This window comes from Epargyreus clarus, unplaced genomic scaffold (genome assembly GCF_041222505.1).
Source record: "Epargyreus clarus isolate Ecla_fem2 unplaced genomic scaffold, WU_Ecla_fem_2.2 ptg000021l, whole genome shotgun sequence".
NCBI classification, from domain to species: domain Eukaryota; kingdom Metazoa; phylum Arthropoda; class Insecta; order Lepidoptera; family Hesperiidae; genus Epargyreus; species Epargyreus clarus.
The window spans coordinates 3,199,695-3,224,923 of NW_027332228.1; the positions used below are offsets into that span (position 1 = coordinate 3,199,695).

At 34.2% G+C, this 25,229-nt stretch overlaps 2 protein-coding genes across 7 annotated transcripts in view; both read left to right on the top strand.

The window, feature by feature from the left end:
* LOC140751009 (lysosomal proton-coupled steroid conjugate and bile acid symporter SLC46A3-like) overlaps positions 1 to 6,956 on the top strand; it is a 29,059-nt gene extending 22,103 nt beyond the window's left edge. For all 6 annotated transcript variants that reach the window (XM_073084798.1, XM_073084799.1, XM_073084802.1 and 3 more), the window contains exons 6-8: positions 2,651 to 2,734; positions 3,490 to 3,646; positions 6,093 to 6,956. In XM_073084798.1, the coding sequence (XP_072940899.1) occupies positions 2,651 to 2,734; positions 3,490 to 3,646; positions 6,093 to 6,213 (362 nt within the window). In that variant the 3' untranslated portion in view covers positions 6,214 to 6,956. The remainder of the gene's footprint in view (positions 1 to 2,650; positions 2,735 to 3,489; positions 3,647 to 6,092) is intronic.
* Positions 6,957 to 14,144: 7,188 nt separating this feature from the next.
* On the top strand, positions 14,145 to 25,072 carry LOC140750903 (lysosomal proton-coupled steroid conjugate and bile acid symporter SLC46A3-like). Its single transcript, XM_073084635.1, has 7 exons — positions 14,145 to 14,949; positions 16,943 to 17,102; positions 19,160 to 19,261; positions 19,710 to 19,847; positions 22,065 to 22,148; positions 23,807 to 23,963; positions 24,985 to 25,072. Exons 1-7 carry the CDS (start codon positions 14,260 to 14,262, stop codon positions 25,058 to 25,060), a joined length of 1,407 nt encoding a protein of 468 aa, XP_072940736.1. The 5' UTR covers positions 14,145 to 14,259; the 3' UTR covers positions 25,061 to 25,072.
* Positions 25,073 to 25,229: the final 157 nt, after the last annotated feature.

Sequence of the window (25,229 nt, forward strand, 5' to 3'; positions counted from 1 at the left end):
GAATTTAAACTCCGCCATACTTATAAAATTATTGCGTCTAATTTGCAAAAAAATGTTTTTAAGTATATATAGGTATAAGCTATTGTGGATGTCTGAAACGCAGTACATTATAAGCTAATCTGGGATCGTTACCAATCAACAAGATGGTGAATGACCTTTATTATTCTCTTCATGTCGATTTGGGTAATTTATCAGTGAATGTTGAATTCACCACGACTTCTTTAATTTACTAAAGCTCCGAGGTATACATTCCGTAAAGCTGCGAATGAGCTACTAATTAATTCTATTAAAAAACATTTTTATCAATTGTTAAATTAACTATTAAATTTATGAATTCAATTAATGAATTATGTGTGTGGCCTGCTCAATTAGTTTTGTATTTTCTTTTATGTTTCTACCTAACATAACCAATTCTATACAATACAGGAACGAATTTCCGTAAATCACAATGTGATAGTTGCTAAATTGTAAATTTGTCACTGGGCTTTTTGCCACAAACAAAGTATTTTTGACGATGGAAATGGAATTTGCGGATGGATTCTAAACGGGTAGTATTTAAACGAGTGACTGCAAATAAAAGTTTTGAATGACAAAAATAATGAATTTTGGTTATAGTATTACTAGGGAGCAACTGGCTGCGAGTGACGAGAAATCAACAGAACAGCAACTTACAAACATTAATTTGAGCGACCTAATATTTTTCTAAGTGTAAACATTACGTCCTGCGTCTTATTCAATATTTAGCAAATGTTTTTTTTTTTAATACTGAGCAGCATTTTATTTTAAATGAAGTGTTTCGAATACAAAAATCACTTTGAAAAATACTATAATAAGTAGAATATTGTGTGCTCAGGTCATTGATCATGAATAAAGGTAAGGTCTGAATTCATACAGATTGGACCCGCTCGCTGGGCGCTGTCGCGCCCTGCTCGCTTCGTTTTATATTTTCTTATATGTTCCAACCTAACCTAACCAATTCAATTACAAAAACCTAATCTATCTTAATACTAAAGTTGCCTCCCTATATTTCCAGTCGCTCACTTAGTAATGTAGTCGCGCAAGTTATTAAAACAGTATGTCATTATCAGTCGCTAAGTTTTTTTTTTATTTGATCGTTTTATAATTTCCCACTGTAAACAAAAACTTAGATTAATCGGATATGTGGAGTTTTTGAAACTGCACTGCGTCAAAACATTTATAATTAACAACGAATATTATAAAGGCGAAAGTTTGTGAGTATGGATAGATGTTTGTGCCTTATATTAATCTGATTTGAATGAAACTTTACAGTATTACAGTCTATAAGTACACCAGTATAACCTGGAGAATACAATTCATAACGATATGGCTATACTATACTTAGTTGTCAGAGCTATATTGATGTACCTACCATACGATGATACGTAAATTTTATATGAATGGATTAATAGTAAATAATTAGATACATTTTCGGTACGCATATTGTAAATAGATTAACTTTTTCTTTGACACTAAATAAATCGGACGGCGCATCTGTGGCCGACCTCAGGTAGGAATATGTAATCCTATCTGGGTTTGATTGCAGATGTCCATGGACGGCTGTAGCCACTTACTACAGGTGGACTGCATCCTCGTCTGCTACTCATATATTATTTAAAAAAAAACTTATCTGAGGCGTTCCAGTTTAGTCCTCAGGGGAGCGGCGCTCCTGTGGCCGACATCTGTTAATTACAGATGTCCATGGGCGGCAGTAGCCACTTACCATCATATGGACTGTATGCTCGTCGGCTACTCCTATATTATAAAACAAAGAAAAACTTGAAACAAAACGCTTTTAAAATACACCGGTGAAACCTCGGTGAAACGCTGCCACGTTAGCATTTTCATATTTTTGATTGACATAATTATGTCATAAATGTCTGCATTCATCATGACGTTTTTTTTATTCTGCCATTATTTAAACAAAAATAATCCAAGTCATACAGCCATCAATGTTACACTAAATTTAAATTTGATAAAAAAGTGTTTTTTTTTTTGTGTACAAAACCTTATTTCAATCGTGTTGGTCCAATCTAGACATGACCTTAAGTAACTATGTTAAGTTTCAAATTTGTAAGCCCTGTAGTTTTTTCAAAAAAGGGATGGAAAGCTTGCAAGATTTTCGAATTATAGAGGACTCGCTTCGCTCGCCCTAATTATGTATTTATGTCCTGTTTAAAGATTTTAAAGTGAAGTGGTATCTTTATTCAATATATAGATAATATATTTTTAAAAAAGCTTATTTCGAACTTTAATTGTGAAACAGACCATTATAATAATATTAAAATCAAAAATTAAACCATTAAATAAAAATATTAATAAAACAATATTTAAGTAACAAAAATGTGTGTATTACAATATATAATTGTTTAAAAATATTAAATAGGAAAGTGATTTGTCACAAAACACTACTTTCATCATTTTTTTATCTAATTAATTTATTATTGATTTAAAACAAGTTAATCTTTTAGACCGAAAATCTGAACCTATTTTTATATTTTTTTTTAAAATAAACCTTCACTATGCAATTTTGATTCCAAAAGCAAAGACAATCCAGATGGGTTACTAAAGACATTTAAAGACAAAGAAATATTTCTAATCTAAATATTTATCTTATCTTTTATGTTTACAGTTCCTGTGGCAGAAATACTCAATGCAACAACATTCACGTCATTAAGATCGATACTAACAAAACTGGTGGAAAAACACGACATAGGTATGTATTTTACTCAAACTTTTACTGTCAGATTATTTAAGTACTAGCGCTATATTAAATCGTTCCTATATAATGATACTCAAATCAAACCGAGGTAAGTAATAATTAAGATTAAGTACTAACCCCACAGTGAAACGAAAACAACATATAATTAAAAAAAATGTGAATCTATTTGTTTTACTAAAAAATATCGGCTTGGTAATATTTTTAAAAGTAGAGCTTTAAAATTGTACCGCAGTTTTAAATATATACCTATGTACATATAGTAACATTGATATCTTCTGCGGTAACCAACACACATGATCAATTGCTGGAAATACAGCAAAAGCTCCATCCCATGCAATCCCTGTGGCAGCAAGCAGTGGAAGGTCGACAGCTTACTGCCAATAATGCTAAAAGCTGAGCACAGTCTTATTGTCTCATAACATTTTTCTCTTGATTAGATAACCATGTCATTATATGGGTACCAGGCGTGAATATATTGATAGGACCTACTTATACAAATATGTATATATTATATACACATTTTTAAATTTTTTAATCATAATAAACATTAAGATTGTTTGAATTACCTATATGACGAGTAAAAAGGTAAGTTAACGGGTATTTTTACCATAAACATGTCACTTGTAAATATTTAAATAATTCTCACCAAATACTACAAATAGATGCAATAGAATTGTGCATTTTCCACTTGTCAACTTATTCACGCTTGGTACGGATATTATGTTTCATGTATCCATTTTTCATTCCAGCTAAAGTGAACTCTCTGTTCTCTTTGACGGAAACCCTGGCAGCGTTGGTCTTCCAGCCGTTCTACTCCTGGCTGTACATGAGAACGCTGCAGGTGCTGCCAGGAACGGTATTCCTCACGAGCGCAGGATTTATCATACCAGCCGCTGCCATACTTGTGTAAGTGATCCGAGGAGGTATTGATCTGGTACCAACATTACCCTTCCTCTATCCAACTGCTTTCTCTGAAGAACTGTTTAAATATCCGCTCTCAACCTGATGTCTGTATCTGGCTGTGTATCCATGAGATCCAAAAATGGTGTTTAAAAATCTTCAATTTTCTACTTTTTGTGGGTAAACACTGGCCGTTAAAAAAACTTAGCTCCAAAACCAAACTCCGTCCAGTCATTCAATAAAACAAAGCTCGTACGTGGAACTGAATTCGCCGGATCAAACCCTAATCTAACTAGTTAAAGTTTAATTAGAGTTTGAGCACACAAGAAGTTAGTGGGAGTAATGCCTTGGCGTAGACTAAAGCGCCTCACTGTAGAGTAATTTCGCCCAGACCTTAGGGTGCTCGCACACGGGTAATTGCACGCATGTAATATCTAATTCCAAATATAACGGCTCCTTATGTTCAAGTATTGAAATAGTTGTATATTGTACCAATTACAACCAATACCACGTTAGATCACTCGGTCCAATACGATTAACATAAATAGCGTACTAATTTCAAAATTAAATGCAATTGACACTAATAATACAGACCTTAGGGTGGTCGCACACGGGTAATTGCACGCATGTAATTTCTAATTCCAAATATAACGGCTTTATATGTTGAAGTATTAAAATAGTTGGATATTGTACCAATTACAACCAATACCACGTTAGATCACTCGGTTCAATACGATTAACATGAATAGCATACTGATTTCAAAATTAAATGCAATTGACACTAATAATACAGACCTTAGGGTGGTCGCACACGGGTAATTGCACGCATGTAATTTCTAATTCCAAATATAACGGCTTTATATGTTGAAGTATTAAAATAGTTGGATATTGTACCAATTACAACCAATACCACGTTAGATCACTCGGTCCAATACGATTAACATGAATAGCATACTAATTTCAAAATTAAATGCAATTGACACTAACAATACAGACCTTAGGGTAGTCACGCATGGGTAATTGCACGCATGTAATTTCTAATTCCAAATATAACGGCTCCATATGTTGAAGTATTCAAATAGTTGGATATTGACCAATGAGGACCAATACTAAACGTCACTCAGTCCAATACAATTAACATGAATAGCGTACTAATTTCAAAGTTAAATGCAATTAACACTAAATGACAAACGACAACTAACTTTACTTCGCCGTACTAATAAGAACTTAGGACAAATAAATTCATTCTGGACTATGCAATTAGCGCTGATTATGACATACGAACTTCTCTGTCACATCCAAATATTACAAATGACAAATAAACGTCAATCTGTAAAATGCAATTAGCGCATCATGTCAAACGGGCTTCTCTCTATCCTACCCAATTGACTAATGAACTTTACACTGTCCTAGGAAATGACAACTTATGACAAACGAACTTCATTCCGTACTTGGCATCGATGAGAAACGAATACTCTGTCCTATGCAATTAGCACCAAAAAAGAATTTTACATTATCCAAAGCAATTAAGACCAATGACAAACGAACTTCATCCCTTACCAGTACCCTTAGTATGACTTTTTACGTTTTGACAAAAATGACTGGTTTTTTTTGTTTACCTATTTCCCATATATTCCTGAATTCCCAATCAGTTTTGATACAATCCGCTAGGGGCGCTGATTGGAAATGTATGGGCAAATACGTACATTTTTTAAAACGTAAACACCCATATTAAGGGTACAAGACCAATGACAAAGAGGCTTCACTCTGTCCTACGAAACCTGGGTACAACGTACAATGTTTAATAAGACGGAGTACACAAGAAGCCGCAGAGCAGCGCTGGCGTGACTAATGCTGATAAATTCCGACGCTTTGAGTAGAGGAAAAACATGTAGAGCTTAGAAACGCATTTTTATTCCTTGCAGAAGAATGTATTGTGTACGAGTTTGATACTTTGAATGACTTTGTTCATATGATGAAGGCAAACCAGTATGCAGTTTATCTGTTTTAATGGATTGAAATTGTCACATTCACGGACGTTTATCGTCGTCAACCAAAGGCTTAAGTCTACCGTACAGGCCAATTACAAAGTAGGTAACATGTTAAGACTTCCTTCCCCTTCTGAAGGGGACTTTCTTGAAGGAGACAGAAGGGCAATTTTCTTGTAGTCACGTTTTATACTGATGATATTAGTATTGACGGTAATATTGATGTTGATTATCTTATATATAAAATTCTCTTATTACAGTGTTAGTAACCGTACTCCTCCAAAACGGCTTTACCGATTTTGACCAAATTTTATATGCATATTCAGTATGTCTGAGAATCGACTACTATCTATTTTTCATACCCCTAAGGGATAAGGATTGTTCACGCTTAACATTTTTTTATTTATACGGCAACACAACATTTGCCGGATCAGCTAGTATTAATAAAATATATTTATTTTCAGATCATTTTACGTTCAGCACAGAAAGGAGATGCGCCTTGCAAGAAAGACTGCTTTGGAGGCAGAAGAGAAGAAAGAAGTAGAGGCGATGAAATCTGCTCAAAATGCTTATGAACCGGAATAACTATTGTTTTTTTTTTACGAATATAAGTTATGATCTTAAATATAAGTAAGAATTAAGATAGATATGTAACTTTAGATTTATTCTAGAATTTACATATTGTATTAAGTAAAGATTGGTATTATCTTAATATTTAATAGGTCAAAAACAATTATTATTAGTAGTATTACACACAAATAGACAATGGAACGGTCTTTCACAATTCTGGGCAAGGGTCTCTCATAATGAGGAAAAGTATTAATCGTAAGGTTTCCTCATGATTTTGACTTCAGAGTAAAAAATGAAATAATTGATTTCAAACACGCACATATCTTCGAAGAATCAAACACGCGACAAAACCAAAATTCATACATACTACCTACTTGCATATCTATCTTCCTACACACCTACTTACCTACCTTCCTTCCTACCTACTTAGCTACCTACCTACTTGCCTACCTCCCTACCTGCTTACTTACAACCTACCTGCCTTTCATTTGCCTGCCCTGCATTTCACAAGAGGTATTTTATGGAGAATAAAGGGAGAATATTTAAATAGCAAATTAAATGTCTGTCTGTAAATCTATTAGCCATGAAACAGATCTGTAATAAAAATAAAAAATCAAAAAAGAAGACTTTGCAACAAAATTATGTACTAATATTATTTAAAAAAAAACCATAAGAAATAATACTTAATGCTTCTTGTTATTTAGTTTTAAATTGTAAATATATTATATGACGAATAATGTATAAATTAGTTATACATTGGTTGTTGTTTTTAATTATACTGGAATTGTACATGGAATATAAAAATCATATAAGTTACGCAACTTGAAAAATACTTAGTCTATCATTTAGTTTCAGGAATGAGTTAATCGAAACTTAAACAGATTTTTAACAACCTTTTATTAGCTTAGGTTGTATCTATTATTATTATTAGGTTGTATGTATGTATGTATGTACCATGTAACGGAAACTTTGAACCCGATTTCTATCCACTTTGAACGTCCAGTTTAATTCAAAATTTTGAAGAATTATCTAGAACCGATGACAATATACGATATTAATAATTTTGTTCCATTGTGCTTTTCAACATCATCAGGGCGATATTCAAGCGCCTTAGAGAAAGTTCATCGCAAAGTTACTAGATTGCAACAATTATTACTTTTTTAGTTTTTACTAACTGTTATGGCGTGATTTTTAGTTTTGAAAATATTAATGTTATTTCCCTATAACTCAAATGTTCTGAAACATACACATATGCCCTCTTGTAGAATGATTTTTAGAATTCCGTACTAGAAGAGTAAAACGAAACCCTCCGCTGTCTGTTCGTGTGTCACAGGGCTCTATCTCTTAAATCGTAATAGATAGACACTTGAATTTTTTACAGAGGATGCTTGATGGTGGCCGCTATAACAACAAATAACTTTTCAAAAACTGATCAATGCTGATAAATTCCTTTAGTTTGTCATTTATCATTACTTCCCAGATTTTGATCCGTATAAGCAACACTATCAGATAGTGAAATAATATAGAAGGTTTTTTTTTTTCAAAATGAATTCGTTCGATTTCCGGCTAGGGAAAGAGTTATTTTAAAAAAGTAATGATGCATTTTTAGTTTTTATCATAATCGGCCTCGTAACTCCTTACAGCATTTTTCGCTAATCCTTATAGTTTCGGATTTGGCTGGCTTGAAAAATTCACCCTGTATATAAAAATATATATAACCTCAGGTAGGTCATCATGAGCATCAAAGACTTACCATCAAAATAACTACTATAATAATTACATACACACCTTAATAAAAGAAAAACAGCTGTCTAATTAACAAAATTAAATTCCCCAACAAAAAATCCGTCGAACACGCCTCAATGATTACTTATTATCGGTTGATAACGAGTATGCTCTTATAAAACAGCGCTAATTGGCAAAAATCAAAATGGCTGACATACGCACTTAGCAACACAATTATATCGAGCGTTGAGGGCTCTCTTTCCCTTCGGTATATGAATACACAGGATAATGCTCCCTATTTGGGAAGACTGTAATGGAGGTTTCACACGAGCGACATTTCGTATCACTTACGACAGTTTCTTTTGTGATATAGGAGTAGCAGACGAGCATGCACTCCACCTGATGGTAAGTGACTATTGCCGCCCATGGACATTTGTAATCAACCCAGATAGAATTAGACTTCTACCTGAAGTCGGCCATAGGTGCGCCGCTACCTCTGAGGACTAAGCTGGAACGCCACGAAAAAGTATTCTCCTATACCAAAGCCTTCAGACCGTAACACATCAGCGTTTTATACTGCTGTTATTAAGAAGAAGCACGTGTGGCGGTGGTACCACCGGAGTCGAACCACAAAAGATTGTACCACCTTTAAAACAGTCATTGGCAATGGGCGCGTCAGTCAGCGCGCATAAGCGATGGTTGGCGAGCGATGACGTAAGCTGTCGCTCGTGTTTTTTTTTATATTATACAGGAGTAGCAGAAGAGCATGCAGTCCACCTGATGGTAAGCAGTGTTGGCAACCGTACGATAATTATCGTACATGTACGATAATTTGATACCACCGTACGATGTACGATTGCGAGTCATTATCGTAAGCAAATGTACGATAATTGGCTACTTGAAACTTTTTTGGGAAACTGTTTTAATGAATTCATAAACGTAATATATATGCCTTTCATTGATCATTTTTTCGAAAAAAGGGCTATTTATTAATAAAAAATATATTTCTATTACGGTAAACGGAACGCGTGCATCGCGCCTAATGATGTGCCGAGTCGGCCATTTTTGGTATTCGAGTCCAAAGTACTCACAAAGTACTCGAGTACTTTGCACACAACATACAGTCCAATAACACAAAATTAAACAAGTTGTTACTTGTCGAGGATAAATATCTATTTTCATTAATAACTAACGCGTTCTTATGAAATGTACGATAATTTTTCGGCAGATACGATAATTTTACGCCCCTGGTACGATCAGCGCCATCTCCCAGGTTGCCAACACTGATGGTAAGTGACTACTGCCGCCCATGGACATCTGTAATCAACCCCAGATAGGATTAAATATTCCTACCTGAGGTCGGCCACAGAAGTTGGAACGCCTCGGAAAAGTCTGTCTCCCTTACCACACCCTTCAAAACGGAACACAGCAGCGCCTTACACTGCTGTTATTAGTTAGAAATAGTTGTGGCGGTGGTGCCGCCGGAGTCGAACCACACAGGGTTCTACCACCTTTGAAAAAAAAGTAAGTTGGGGGCTCGTGTATAAGCCCCCTTAGCGATTAACATTGTCATGCCAATAAAATTTCAATACGAATTAAAATTTTGAATAAGATAGAAATCTCCATTACTCTTGCATTGATAATATCGGTATCGATATTATCGAATTTTTCGTATTATAATTAAATTCTTTTAATCATTTAATAATTTATTTGCCATGAATATAACAGTCATTACAGGTCTTACAATATATACATTTGTATCATATTCAGCTATATTAATTTAATAGCATGCAAATATTATAAATATATAAATTCAAACAATTTCAATATAATTAAATACAATTAATTCAATAAAGATTTAACATTACATTATATATTATTACTATATTAAACGTTAACTAATTTATATTAAATGTCATAAATTCACGAATGTCATAAAAGTTATAAGATTTTTTTAAGTTTTAACTTAAACAATTATTCCGGTACATTTTTAAAAGTATCAGGTAGTCCAGCGTTTCCCAACCTTTTTCAGTCCACGGACCCTTAGGAAATCAAGCACATTTTTCACGGACCCCCTTAATAAAATGAAGAGCAAAAAAAATCACCCAAAACATAATTTGAAAGACCGATTTATGTATTTTGTTTTTATATAGATTAATAATAGTGTTATACATCATTGGATGCATATTTTTTAATTTTTTAAAATACCGTGTACTTAGATCACGTTTTTCTAATAAAACTGGTTTGCTAATTTTTCGTTTTGCGGCCCTTTTACATTTAATGAGCAATTTATGTATGGTCCGGAGATGACACCGCGGACCCCCATACATATACTCACGGACTCCCAGGAGTCCGCGGACCACAGGTTGGGAAACGCGGAGGTAGTCTATTATACATTTTTATACACATACTGTATGCGTTATTTAGGAACAGGGATGTATATTATGTCCATTGTAACTTACATTCATTTTATTAATAAATTTATTTTTTGTTTTACATTGTATATAGTTTGTCTTTGATAAATTGATTGTCAAATTATTATTAGTCAAATATTTAATAATAATAATAGTTTATTATTGTATTACTGATTACTTCCCTTGAGGAATAATTACTATCTCGTATAATTATTTGCCTTACCACACCCATCAAATTGAAACACAGCAGCGCTTAACACTGCTGTTATTAGGCAGAATAGGTAGAGCAGTGGTGTCTCCGAAGTTACTACAAAAGGTTCTACCACCTTTAAGAGATTTGGCAGCAAAGTTGTACCTCCTAGAAGTAACTACATAGAAATAGTGTTAATGTGTTGCCATGTAGCTCCAGACAATGCTTAATTACCGCTTATAACACTTATCTAAGGATTAGTATGTAATTAATAACAATAATAATCATTTATGCAACAATACGATGGTAATCTTAATGACTTATAATATCAGTCTGTTTTCTATTAGTTGAACTAATTTTTATAGTCCCATCTGATGGTAGGTAGTCATGAACCTTAAATAAATCCGAAATAATTTTCTCAAAATCAACAGAACTCCTCTCAGTGCTCATGCTCAGTGAATATCCCGATTTTTTGTAATATAAGACGAGCATGCATCTATATTATGGAAGGACTACTGCTGCCCATGCACATATGTAATCAACTTCTGCTAAGATTAGATTCCTACCCGAGGTCTTCCACAGATGAGCCACTTACCACTGCCAAGTTGAAATGCCTTGGAAAATATTAAAACACCGATTTTGAGATTTTTAGGATTTACGTGCCCAGCAGTGATGATAAAGAAACTCGAGCTGTACTAACTAATAAACTCCAAATGAATTACAAACTCTTATGAAAGTCCGAAAACCTTAAAGAGAACGGAAAACTCGCAGCAGGAACCAGCCCTCAGAAATAGCTACGCATCACTTACCTATAGGACATAACCCCATTTCTAATAGTCGTCTTTAATTATACTTCAAGCCCAAGGCTAAGATGAACATTAACATATTAATATGACCTATTTTAACGTTGGATAGTTTCCTTAAGATACTTATTAAATGACAGATAAGACTAATCTAATAACTTCCCTTATTAATAATATTTTAACTGTAATCAAGCCTATGACCAATGTTTCATTAATAATAATGGAATTAGTAATCACGGAAGTATGTATATTGCTAATACCTAGAAATATTACTCTATGTTGTTTAGCGATAAAGCAAACATGACTATGAAAAGATAGATACACATTAAAATTGCAAAGATTACTTCCGTAGATTAATTCAAATAACATGAAATAAACCGACATACTAATAAAACTCCACAAAATATAATATACGCAGGTATAGGGTTATGTAATTTTAAATAATCAATAAGTCGAAACGTTAAACAAATTACGCAGCACATGCAATAAAATAATGAAACGCATAAAAATTACAAGGACTACCGAAGAACATTAATCCTAATATCCCTAAATGTTTATCAAGGAAATCTAAAAATATGATTGTAGTAATGATAAACCGTACACGAAGCGATAATAATTGTTGTCAGCTTAATCTCATAAAATACAATCATAACTTAAGTTCAGTATATCGCTAACGTTCAATGATATCCGTGGAGCGGTTATAACAACATGTGATTTAAAAGTTTCTCGTTAATGTAAAGAAATAAATAATAAACACGCAAATACGATGGCCGTCACAGCCAACGAAGAAAATGGAGAAGGGCCGCCTTATTTCACAGAAGCGGATCCTTTGAATGAAAAAACAGAAAATCAAGAACCGAAGAAGAAGAGAACTTACGCAGAGTCGTTTACTCACATGCTGAAGAATGTGACCGTAGAGCCGACAATGTTTTTCTACATTATCTCCGGTATTGTAGCAATGCTCACGTCTCAGAATTTAAGTTTGGAAAAAGCTTGTCGCGTGAACTTAAATTACTCTGATGAAATTTGCGATTCGTTAAGGCTACAATCCATTGAAGGACAAAGTGAATACGAGAGGGAAGTACAGTTGCTTATAACCAGGGCGATGTCGTGGAAGACATACATAACAGCAACAGTGCCTTGCGTCTTAGCACTCTTTGTGGGCTCATGGTCAGATAAAACCGGTTACAGGAAAATCTTTATTCTCCTACCATTAGTGGGCAGTACTTTAATTTGCATAAACGGTGCTCTTCAAACATACTTTCTTCGTGAGCTAAGATTGGAGTATCTTGTGTTTAGTGAAGCAATAATCGAGGGATTTAGTGGCTACTGGTGTGTTTGTTTTTTGACTTTGTTCGCTTATATCAGCGCTATCACGACGGATAAGAATCGGACCTTCCGAATGGGTCTCATCAATTTCAGTTTAACAGTTGGATTTCCCATAGGAATGTTATTCAGTGGTATTTTGATAAAGAGATGGGGTTATTACGGCGGTTACGGGACAGCGGGAGCCCTCAACGTTTTTAACATATGTTACAACGCTTTCTATGTAAAAGACCCTAAGAAAACTGTGGAACAATTGAAGGTAAGTAGTATTCAATTTATTATCTGTATCTGTTAAATAAGTGTAGTCAGACATTGTAAAAGAGGTCATCAGCGTATTAAGTACACAGATTTAATCTACAGCTGGATCAACGTAATATAGCCAACGAAAAGCCATCGCATACTTTTGTAACTCTAACTCACTAAAAATGTAGAGGGAATAGAGCGTCAGAGATTAGTTTCAGGTCATTTTACAACGAGGAGAAAAAATCCACCAAATATCGAAAAATTCCATTGCCTTGTATGAAATAGTCAAATCGATCTGTGCCAAGATATTGGACAGATTGATTTATAATAATGGACGTATTCATAAATAGGTATGTAATAGGTCGGACGTCTTATAAATTTTCCATGCGTCAATTAATTTGCCTGATAGAGCGTGAAAACGATTTACACTCCTTAATTGCATCCTCTGATTTTTGCACGCTAAGGGCCGAAAATTAAAACATTTCGATGGGCTACATGAAAATCAACTTCTTGCTTTAATTAGGTTAATTGTTTTATTTATTCCGCAAAATCTTCCACTTATTTCCGTACAAAGCTATATTTTGCTTATATTTTTGAATTATTGTGTTTCTAGATTTAATTTGTGGTCTTTATTGAACACATCGAAATATCAACATAATATTTTTTCGACATGAAATGGATGAAAAAACAAACATTAATTGCACCTTTACAATAATAATGATATAAATCATAATATAAGTTAAGATCACAATATTCACATAGAAGAATAGGTCATAAGATTATAAGGATTACTTCCGTACACTCATTGAAATAACATATTCCACACTTTCAAACTCCACGCAATACAATACACGACTGTTATTACTACCTTAGATAATCCGATGATAATCAATAATTTAGAACTATCAATAACTCGAAACTTTTATTAAATAACCCACCACATTCGATAAAATAATAAAACGGAAAACCTAGGCAAATTAATCATAATATTCCTTCTATAATCTATATCAAGGAAATCTAAAAACCAATGATTGTGGTAGCGATAAATTGAATATGAGGCGATAAACATATTAATTGCTGTTAACCTAATCTTATAAAATACAATCATAACAAAAGTTCAGTATATCCATCGCCAACGTTCAATTATATTCGTGTAGCGGTTACAATAACAACGTGTGTTTTAAAAAATTGTCGTAAATGTAAGAAAAAATAAAAAAAACAAGAACATACAATGGCGGCCGCAGTTAAAGAAGAAAATGAAGAAGTACCACCATATTTCACAGAAGCAGATCCTCTTAATGAAGAACCACAAACTCAAGAACCGAAGAAAAAGAGAACGTACGCAGAGTCCTTTACTCACATGCTGAAGAATGTGACCGTAGAACCGACAATGTTTTTCTTTGTTATCTCTGGTATTTTAACTATCCTCACGTCCCAGAATTTAAGTTTGGAAAAAGCTTGTCGCGTAAACTTAAATTATTCCGATGAAATTTGCGATTCTTTAAGGTTACAGTCCATTGAAGGACAAAGTGAATATGAGAGGGAAGTGCAGTTGCTTATAACCAGGGCGATGTCGTGGAAGACATACATAACAGCAACAGTGCCTTGCGTCTTGGCACTCTTTGTTGGCTCATGGTCAGACAAAACCGGTTACAGGAAAATATTTATTCTCATACCGATAGTGGGCAATACTTTAGTTTGCATAAATGGTGCTCTTCAAACATACTTTCTGCGTGAGCTGAGATTGGAGCATCTTGTATTCATTGAAGGAATAATCGAAGGATTTAGTGGCCATTGGTGTGTCTGTTTTTTGATTTTGTTCGCTTACATCAGCGCTATCACAACGGATAAGAATCGGACCTTCCGAATGGGTCTCATCAATTTCAGTTTCACTGTAGGATTTCCCATAGGAATGGGATTCAGTGGAATTTTGATAAAGAAATGGGGTTTTTACGGCGGTTACGGAACGGCTGGTGCACTTAACATTTTTAACATACTTTTGAATACTGTCTATTTAAAAGACCCTAAAAGGACTGTGGAACAATTAAAGGTGAGCAATATTGAAATTAAATGTTCATTTATTAAAAATCTTTTGCCAGCTCTTGTAAAGGAGATCATTAACGTATTATTTATCACTGAACCCACGTCATGCACATAGTCTACCGACAAATAGTTATTTAATCTACTTAAATACGATAGTCGGTAAAAACTTGACTTTGATCTGGAGGCACGGCAGTGCCTCCGCCAAGTCGAGCCTTGTTTTTTCTGAAACTCAGACGTTTGGAGGGTGAGTAACGAATGAGTAACAGTTTCAGCTAAAACAAGAACAAATTTAAATTGAAGTAACGTTAGATCTGTAATTACACAGACTCAATGGTGATACTGATACTATATTATAGTTAGTTTCTTTATACTTTCTCTCTTTGGATCCAAGAATACACGGTCATAAAAGTATTAATCATTCAAGATAAATGTCTTAAACAGCGAATAAAGCGCAAATTATATTTTTACTATATTCAGAAATATTTTCATATTGTTATATTTTAACGGCATTCGCACAGGTATACACGTACGTAAAGAAGCCGTTTTCTTAATGTAACTTACACAACTATTCTATATTTCCTAATTTATTAAGGCTATCTTTACTGCAGACTGATATAGTGCAGTAGTTAAGCGGAGCAGTTTGATAAATGAAAGTGTCGCCGATACAAAGTCCCTCTACCGTTTTGAGTCTTGAGTACTGCACTTTTTCTTCACTCTACTAGTTCTACCAGATGGCCGGTATATAGGGATGTTTAAAATGTTCACCTTGTAATCATTCTTTATAACCGTATCCCACCCCCTTCCTTTTCCCTCTTTTTATTTTCCTAATAAGTTTTTACAAGTTTTTATTTGACTTGCTTTGTTAGTAGATTTGTTGAATATTTAACGCTCACATACATACAAAATGTATGTGAGGGTTCGAAGAAAATTTTAAACTATTTCACTAACAAGCTGAACTAAAAATTGAGCTGAACTTAAATTGAGCTGAATTTTTTCATACACGTTTGGCACAAATGACAGTATATGTTGAGATTAGCTACTTAAGTCTAAATCTAATGTGGCGGACGTATTTTTTTTGTACGCCCTTGACATGGTTTCAAATGAAAGTTCTATCGAAAGAAATGACAAATGAAATGACGTTTCTGAAGAGCATTTTTGTGAGGTGAGAGTTACAGAGTTAGGTATTTATTCCATAGTCCACCGCGCTAGCCAAATGCAAATTAATTTCTAATACGCATACAACTTTGAGAGATCATAGGTGCCTGGGATTTTAACCCGGATCCTCCGAATGAAAGGCCGTGTTTTGCAACCACTAGGCTATGAGTTCTTATGAATATCTTAATACTTATAAACCGACGATTATTGAAAAGTCATTGTTACTTTCACATTTGTTTTTGTCCAATAACAATGATATTATTACTGTGACTGACATTATTATCAGATTATCATGTATTTAGATATTTATGATCACAATAATATTTTATAAGCTGCCATAAACTAGGTATAACATCAGTTTTTGATAAAAACTACGTGTAATTCCGAAGATTACATCGATTGGTCATGCAAAGGTCGTTCGATACAAAATCAAAAAGGCGTATAGACCTTTTCAGTATGGATGTTTTATTTTTCTATAAGCATTATATGTATATTGTGCACATCTCTTTTTATTAATATAGAGAAATAGTACTGGAGCATGCATTGCAACTGATGGTAAGTAGCCACTACCGCCGACGTACATTTGTAATCAATCTCAGATAGGAATAGATATGAGGTCGGCCACAGATGCGTCGCTACCCCTGAAGTCTAAGCTAGAAAGTCTTAGAAGTATGTCTCCCTTACCTCACCCTTCAAACCAGAACACAGCAGCGCTTGACACTGCTGTTATTACATCGAAACTAAATGTTGCGTCGGTGCCGCTGGAGTCCAACCAACCAAAGGGTTCTTTGTAAAATACCTTCTTCTTTTTAAAAATACCTTTAAGTATTTTTCATATTTCCCAGAACACGGGCAAAGGGATGGGCCATCTGGTCCGCTGCTTCTTCGACCTAACCAACATAAAGGAGACGGTTGAAGTCGTGTTGAAGAAAGGGGCCAACTCTCGAAGAACCCGCATCATCGTCTTGTTGGCTGTCACCGCCATTCTTTTCGGACCTATGCATGGTTAGTAGAAATATTTATAAGAAACTATTCCCGTGGATTTCAGGATAAAAAGTTTATTATATTGTTCGGGATAAATGCAATTTTGGTAAATTGTGATAGTAAATTAATTATTATATTCACACGCATGTAATTAGAAAATTATATTCAGTTAAAATTTTTGGTAACGATAATTGAAACATCAAGTGCTACTTGTTGTTACTACAAATAAAGTTCATTCATTCGTTTATCCTTTCATTCTTTTATTCAATCATTTAATTATTTTTTCATTCATTGATTTTTTCATTCATTGGTTAATACTTCTCAAGCTTTCCGGACATACTACTAAATTTTATTTTTGAACACATGAAGGATAGTGATAATGAAATGTTTCGGTTTATATCTACATTGAACGTTTCAGACACAAGCCGTGGCAGACAAAAACATATTTTTAACCTCCGACGCAAAAAAAGGGTTTTTTATGATATGAGAGTAGCAGACGAGCACACAGTCCACCTGATGGTAAGTGGCTACTGCCGCCCATGGACATCTGTAATCAACCCCAGATAGGATTAGATATTCCTACCTGAGGTCGGCCACAGATGCGCCGCTACCCCTGAGGACTAAGCTGGAAGCCTCGGAAAGTCTGTCTCCCTTAAAAACGAAACACAGCAGCGCCTAATATTGCTGTTATTAGGTAGAAATAGGTGTGGCGGTGGTGCCGCCGAAGTCAAACCACAAAGGATTCTACCTTCAGGGGTGTTATACATTTACCATATGTATATTAGTCTGTGACATCGTAGCTCAAGCGAGTTGAATATGGTTGAATAGTCTCAGGTTAAAACGCCTCGTATAAGTGATTTTCCCTTCAAACCAGGAAGCGCTCTACATTTTTGATATGAGACAAAAATAGTTGTATCAACTTTAGTGGCTATACATATACACACGACCAAAAAAACCTACTTGTAATGAAAATACCTTCGATCACTAATGAAAATACATTTTATTTTTTATTTATTATCGGTCCTTCACTTAGTAAATAAGTGATCTTCACATTGTCGCTATTTCCAAGGGCATAGGTATTGTAATAAATTAAACCTTGATAATTAGGATTATGGTTATATCAACATAATTATTATAACTTATAGGCAAAGCGTCTGTTATAAAATTGATCATGCTAATCGTGGGGTACTGAAGGTACACCGAAATTGTTTGTAAAGCCAATTCAATTTTCCAAAAATGTGTTTTATAAAAAAATGTTTTACCACTGCCTAATAACAGCGTCGCGCTGCTTTGTTCTGGTTTGAAGGTTAACAGAAGTCATACTTTTCCGAAGCGTTCCACCTTAGTCCTCAGGAGTAGCGTCGCATCTGGGGTTGACCTCAGGTAGGAATCTTACCTTATCTGGGGTTGATCACAGATATAGCGACATACCATTACGTGGACTGCATGCCTGTCTGCGTGTAGATTCATATATTATATAAAAAGGATTTTCAAATATGAATGAGGATTTTCAGAGATGAATGTATAAATTTTATAACAGATAAAAACTGTTTTCGAATAACGTACGTAGCTTATCATAATAAAATATAATCTGTTGAACATGCTTATACTTCGATGATATCAATGATATCATGTTTAGTTTCAATTTGGGTTTAATTACGGTTCAATTTCGACCACTGTGACCGGCGATCAGTTTTTATTAAATACGTCATACCTATGTATACGTGAGAGGTGACTGATAACTCATTATCTATACATCTATACATCCATATATATAAATAAAATTGGAGTGTCTATTTTTAATATTGAAATAACCGCTTTTTACTACATGCATATGAATATGAATACGTACAGTATACACCAAATGCACATTTTTTAAATTATTTGTCTGTCTGTTTGTTACGGCTAATCTCTGAAATGGCTGGACCGATTTTGACGGGACTTTTATTGGAAGGTAGCTGATGTAATAAGAAGTAACTTAGGCTACTTATATTTTAGAACTAGCTGCGCCTCTGTTTTTTTTAACGCGGGTGAAACCGCGGGGCACAGCTAGTCTTTAAATGTAATTTTGTTTTCAGGTGAAATTTCTATTTTATACATATCAACGAGATATAGATTCAGTTGGGACGAAGTGAACTTCAGTTTATTCCAAACTTATAACTTTATCACTCACACGATAGGTAAGTGGAAAAAAACATTCTATATAATTATTCTACAAATTTCAATTAAACTCTTAGAAAATACGAACAATCTGAATAGATTACAATTTTTAAACAGTTAAGTTAAGCTATGTATGGCTCCACCAATCTCCACTGCACCAACTCGGTGAAGTGTAGTACTTTGAAGATTGTGAAACCTTCCAGCGTTCCAACTTAGTCCTCAGGCAGTAACGCATATGTTGGCGCCCTTAGGTAGGACTCTAATTTTATCTGGGATTGATTACCAATATCCAGTGGCAGTGTATGTTCGTTAACTAATCCTATATTATAAAAAACCTGACAATGAAACAGAAAATGGAGATGCAATACAGGAATACATAGTATAAACATAGATAGCGGTTAGTAATTGCGGCAAAACTAAGATCGTTTTTAAAATACCAACGCTACAAAAATCCATAATTATTTCCAGGCACAATTTTCTCGATAACTTACTTCAGTAAATACTTGCAATGGCACGACTCGGTCCTGGGAATAATTTCCACTGTAAGCAAGATATTGGCGTCTTTCATTTACTGTTTTGCTCCGAACGAAAAGATATTTTTCATTGGTAAGATTTTATTATTAAACTATTTTTCCTAGCGTTGCTTCTGTTTAATTCGAAAGGTGGTGGAACCATTCGTGGGTCGGGTTCCGTGGAATTTCTATCTACCAGCAGTGGGCTGAAGCCTAGGGCGGCAAATTCTAGAGCCGGCAAATTTTATTTGACAATCTTTATTTGCCAACAAAGAACCATTTTATATTCACTTTTTTTAATTACATTTTAATGGCGGCCTATTGTCATTGGGTCGCAATGATATTTCGTCTGTGCAACCCTGAACTAACTGAACTAGGGCATTGATTTATAGAGATAACAGCGACAAAATTTAAATAGCCCACTGGTGGCAAATATGTAAGTCCGCCACTGAGCCGACTACTTTCTGGTCAAAAAGGTTTGGTAAGAAAAGACAAAAACTTGCACAAGGCACCTCACTCTTTGTGCTCAAGAGTCACAACACAGAGCTCATGTAGAACTTAAATTTTCTTTGGGGTTGACTCCAGTACCCTTATCATGTTTTTACGTTTTGTCAAATATGACTGTTTTGGTATTTGTTTATGTATTTGCCCACTCTATTTCCAATCAGAGCCCCCTTGCGGATTGTATCATAACTATAGTGTCAGTAACGTAACTTAAATGTCTAAATTGACAAAATGGCGCTTTATGTTTTGTCTCTCTTTTTTGCGAACATGTGAGGGAGACAAAAAGTTATCCTTTTATCTACTAACAAAGTCTTAACTTTGAACTTTAAATGTGATAACATTTAACGTTTGTTAGCATAAAGAAAGTCTTGACTTCAGGCGTCGTGATGAAGCTACACTTTACACCTATTATCTACTAACAAACTTTACCTTTTTATGACTTCAAACTGTGTCATGTTATAAATGTTAACGCCCTTGATAACAATGTTACGGCTTCAGAAATTGTTATAATAACAGTTGCTTACATTTGAACAATTAATATATAAACTATCGTAAATGAAGATACCATAATAAAAATACCATGATTTTCTACTCGCGTTATTCGCAAGCTCAATGCCTTAAATTGTAAAATAAAAGCTAAAGTCTGTTGCCTAATAACAAGCTTTCAATTCTAGACTATGTTTTTATAACAGTGGCTAGTATTTACGCAATTTACGATGTTGATATTTATTCATATTAAATGGAGACAAGGCTATTATCTTATAAGAAAGTCTCCATTTCAGAATTTCTCGTGCAATAACAATGATATAGTTACGGCTACAAAATTTGTTATAATAGCAGTTGCTTACATTTGAACAATTTATATATAAACTATCTTAAATATATTGATATATGATATTTTCTGCTAAGCTTATTCGCAAGCTCAAGGCCTTAAATTACAAAATAATAGCTAACGTCTGTTGCCTAATAACAAGCTCTCGATTCTAGACTATGTTATTATAATATTCTCTAGTATTCGTACAATTTACGTTGTCAGTACTTATTGGCATAGAATAGAGACTATTTTTTGTACAGCTTGTCCTTAATCTGACAGACTTAAATTATGAAAAAGTTAACGGCTTTTATGTTATAAAAGTCTCCACTTCAAATATTGTCATTATAAATATAAAATGATGATATCAGTAAGTAAATTTAAGGTATAGTATTTTACTACAACCGCTCAAAATTTGCAGAGTTTAGACAGATTTATGTATTTCTAACAATGACAAAACCATTTTCATATATCTTAGAGACATTATGAAGGTGGTAGAACCCTCTGTGGTTCGACTCCAGCGGCACCACCGCCACACCTATTTCTGCCTAATAACAGCAGTGTTAGCCGCTGCTGTGTTCCGTTTTGACGGGTGTGGTAAGGGAGACATACTTTTCCGAGGCGTTCTCACCTCAGGCCGACCTCAGGTAGGAATATCTAATCCTATCTGGGGTTGATTACAGATGTCCATGGGCGGCAGTAGCCACTTACCATCAGGTGGACTGCATGCTCGTCTGCTACTCCTATATTATAAAAAAACATACTTAATTTATTATGCCGCGTCTTCACGCTTGGCACTGCCACAAACCCAAAAATCTAGAAACGTTTGCTTTGATGCTGCACAAACCAAGTCAAACACTCTGTCCACACATTTGAATTTGTGACGGTTTGTTAAAGTTTCGCATGCTTGTGAAAGCGGCACCATAGTTATAACATAACTTATTAGAATCATCCAAAAACAATATTAAACATATTAAACATGATTTTGTTTTTCAGCTCCATTAGTCGACATTTTAAACGGGACATCACTCCTGGCTTTGAGATCGACAGTTTCAAAATTGGTGGAAGTTGATGAATTAGGTAAGGTATTAATTATTATACTAGACTTTGAGTTATATCTTGCAGCCTTGTAGTTTGAATGCGCTATCTAATGTTCCAATCTTAGGCATACACTTCCGAGTCTTCGAAGTTATGCGCGTATTAGAAATTAATTATCACTTGCTTCAGCTGCAAAGGAACACATCGTCAGATTACACGACTAAAAGTTTTTTAAAAGAAGTTATTTTTTTAAAAGTGGTCACATTCACACTTTTTTACTTATATCTAGCACTTGAACTATTCAAAACTATCAGTTAATTATACTATCTTTCATTTAAACTTCAAGTATATGTTCGGGATTTAGAACGACATGACCGTCCTCAATAAAGAACAAGTAAACAGATTATTTTAATAAAAACATTTTACTTTCCTAGAAAATAGTATTGTACGCAAAACTTTCATATCTTTACAACAGGCTTAAGATAGCAAAAGGAAGGCACAATCTAAAAATGTTTAAGGAAAAAACAAGCGCCAGTCTTAAGTCTATGATATACTAGCTATACCAGCGTCTTTACTCGCGCGGACTATGTCATTCTAATTTTAAACAAAATTAAAAAAAAGATAGAGGTTCTTTAGCCTTTCCATTATGCCTACTGCTGGACCCAAGTCTTCTCTCTGAGAGCGGTTAGGCTACAGTCCAACGCTAAAGTTTGGCTAAACAAAACATTTTTGTATTTTATTATTTATCGAACCTGCCTTGTAAAATATGCTTTAAAATAACGAAACCCCCATCAAAATTGATATACTACTTTTTGAGAAAATCGTGAACATACAAACAAACATATTTACATATCGGATGAATACCAAATCTCGTTTTGAAGTTAGTTAAAAACTATAGAATAAATCAAACCAATGTTTTCGACACAGACCTGTATTTGTTTTGTGGTTTTCGAGTTATAAGCGTATAGACAATGATACTATTTTTTATAATATTATGATAAATTTTCTTATAAATCTATTTGGAGTACGTTTATGTATATTTATGTTATTTATTATTGTACTCAAAATAAAGATGTGACAATTATTTTATACAACCGTTATATATTTCTATTTATAACAATTTTAAGACTGTCTGATGATAGTTAATAAAAATTATTACACGAACATTTTACTTACGAGTAAAGTTAAAATATCACCAGGTGTGAGAAAAACTTTTTTATATAAAAATGTATGGATAGAACATAATTGATTTCCAATACGCACATAACTGTGAAAATCAGAGGTTTTTGGGATCCGAAACAATCTTAACTAAGGACTATCACAGATGCTACCGCATTCTTCAAACCAGAACACGGTAGTTCTTAAAACACATACAGGTTGAATTTTTCAAATGCGCTTTCATGGCCAAATCCGAATCTGTAAGAATTAGCGAAGGCCGATTTTAATAAAAACTAAAAATGCATAATTATTTTTTTAAATATCTTTTTTCCTAGCCGGGAATCGAACGAGTTCATTTTGAAAAAAAGAAACGCACACTATATTATCAGTATTTAAGGAAAAACAAATCAAAATCGGCCTCGTAATTCCTTTCAACGTTTTTAGCTAGTTTCGGATTTCGCCCTGAAGACCCACTTGAAAAATTCACCCTGTATAATGAAACTGTTTGTGAAATGCTTAACGAAATCGAAATATAATTTTAGGTAAGGTTAACTCGATATTCGCGTTAACTGAAAATTTGATGCCACTGATATATATTCCGCTGTACACGAAAGTATATGCAGCAACCATGGAAGTTTTACCTGGAGCTGCCTTCCTCATGGGGGCAGCTATGACCATACCAGCTGTTGTAGTTTTCATGTAAGTTTATGATTCTATTGTGTCATATCATTTATATAATATAGTGTCTACTGCCGCCAACAAACATCTATAGTCTACCCTGTATAAATGGGTTTCAATTCCTACCTGAGGTCGCTCACAGATGCGCCGCTACCCCTGAGGACTAAGCTGGAACGCCTCGGACCAATGTGTTTCCCTCACCACACCCTTCAAACCAGAACACAGCAGCGCTGAACGCCGCGGTTATAAGGCAGAAATAGGTGTCATTCAGAACTATAATTATGGAACGAGACTCGTGATTAGCTGTGGAACAGAAATGGGTTGATTATGATATCAGAGAGAGATATTTGGAAGGTAGAAGAAACCGATGTTTTGACACCGGCGGTACCACCAATAGACATACTTTTACAAAGCATTCCAAATTAGTCCACAGGGAGCAACGCAGGTAGGAATCTAATCTTATCTGGAGGTGATTAAAGTTATATAAGTTAATGTACCACTTTTTCCACACAACAATAATTATTAGCTCCCATAGATTCAATTACTATTATTATAAAAATAGTCTAGCTGTATTTTCTTTATGTAGCCCCTAAAAATATCATCGTCGTCAAATCACACAGTCATAATTGTGAATCAGTGACATACATTATTATATTGTACCAATAAATTCATTTCATTGTTCCAATTTAGTCTAATATACTATTTAATTTTATTATTCCGCCTCGTTTGTGTCAGTAATCTTAATTGTCTCCAGTTCCGAGGAAAATCTTCCGTAATTTAACATTCTTTATAATGAGATAATTGTCCATTAGTCTTGTTCCGGCATTTCTCACGAATCACGATGGAATTACCTGCTACAGGCCCTGTACCTAGCATTTATTTTTTTTCTACTAAAGAACTATATTTCTCACCATGAAGAAAGCTCTAATCGCGTTAGGAATAATAATGTGGGGCTAAGATATTAAATTATTTATTACAAACTATATGTCCGTGCCCTAAGTTTCCTTTTAGATTAAAATATTAATTATTGATTTATTTTCAGATTTCTATTCTACGAACATAGAAAACAAATAAACAGGGACAAAGACGAAGAAGAAGACACGACCAAAGAAACGTAGATTAATAACTAACAACTAAGCTTAAAAGTAGATATATATTTAATTACTATATATAGTTATTAAATTTACAGCACTTGCGAATACATACGTACAAACCATAAATAAAGATAAAATATATAAGATTGTTGAGAAGGCTGTTTTCTTCGCTGATTTTACTATAAATACGACA

Excerpts from the sequence above, each read along its gene's own strand:
- LOC140750903 (XM_073084635.1), top strand. The coding sequence starts at position 14,260 with ATGCTGAAGAATGTGACCGTAGAACCGACAATGTTTTTCTTTGTTATC. Across the intron at positions 17,103-19,159 it reads TCTTTTCGGACCTATGCATG|GTGAAATTTCTATTTTATAC; the intron begins GTTAGTAGAAAT and ends TTTTGTTTTCAG. Across the intron at positions 23,964-24,984 it reads CCAGCTGTTGTAGTTTTCAT|ATTTCTATTCTACGAACATA; the intron begins GTAAGTTTATGA and ends ATTTATTTTCAG.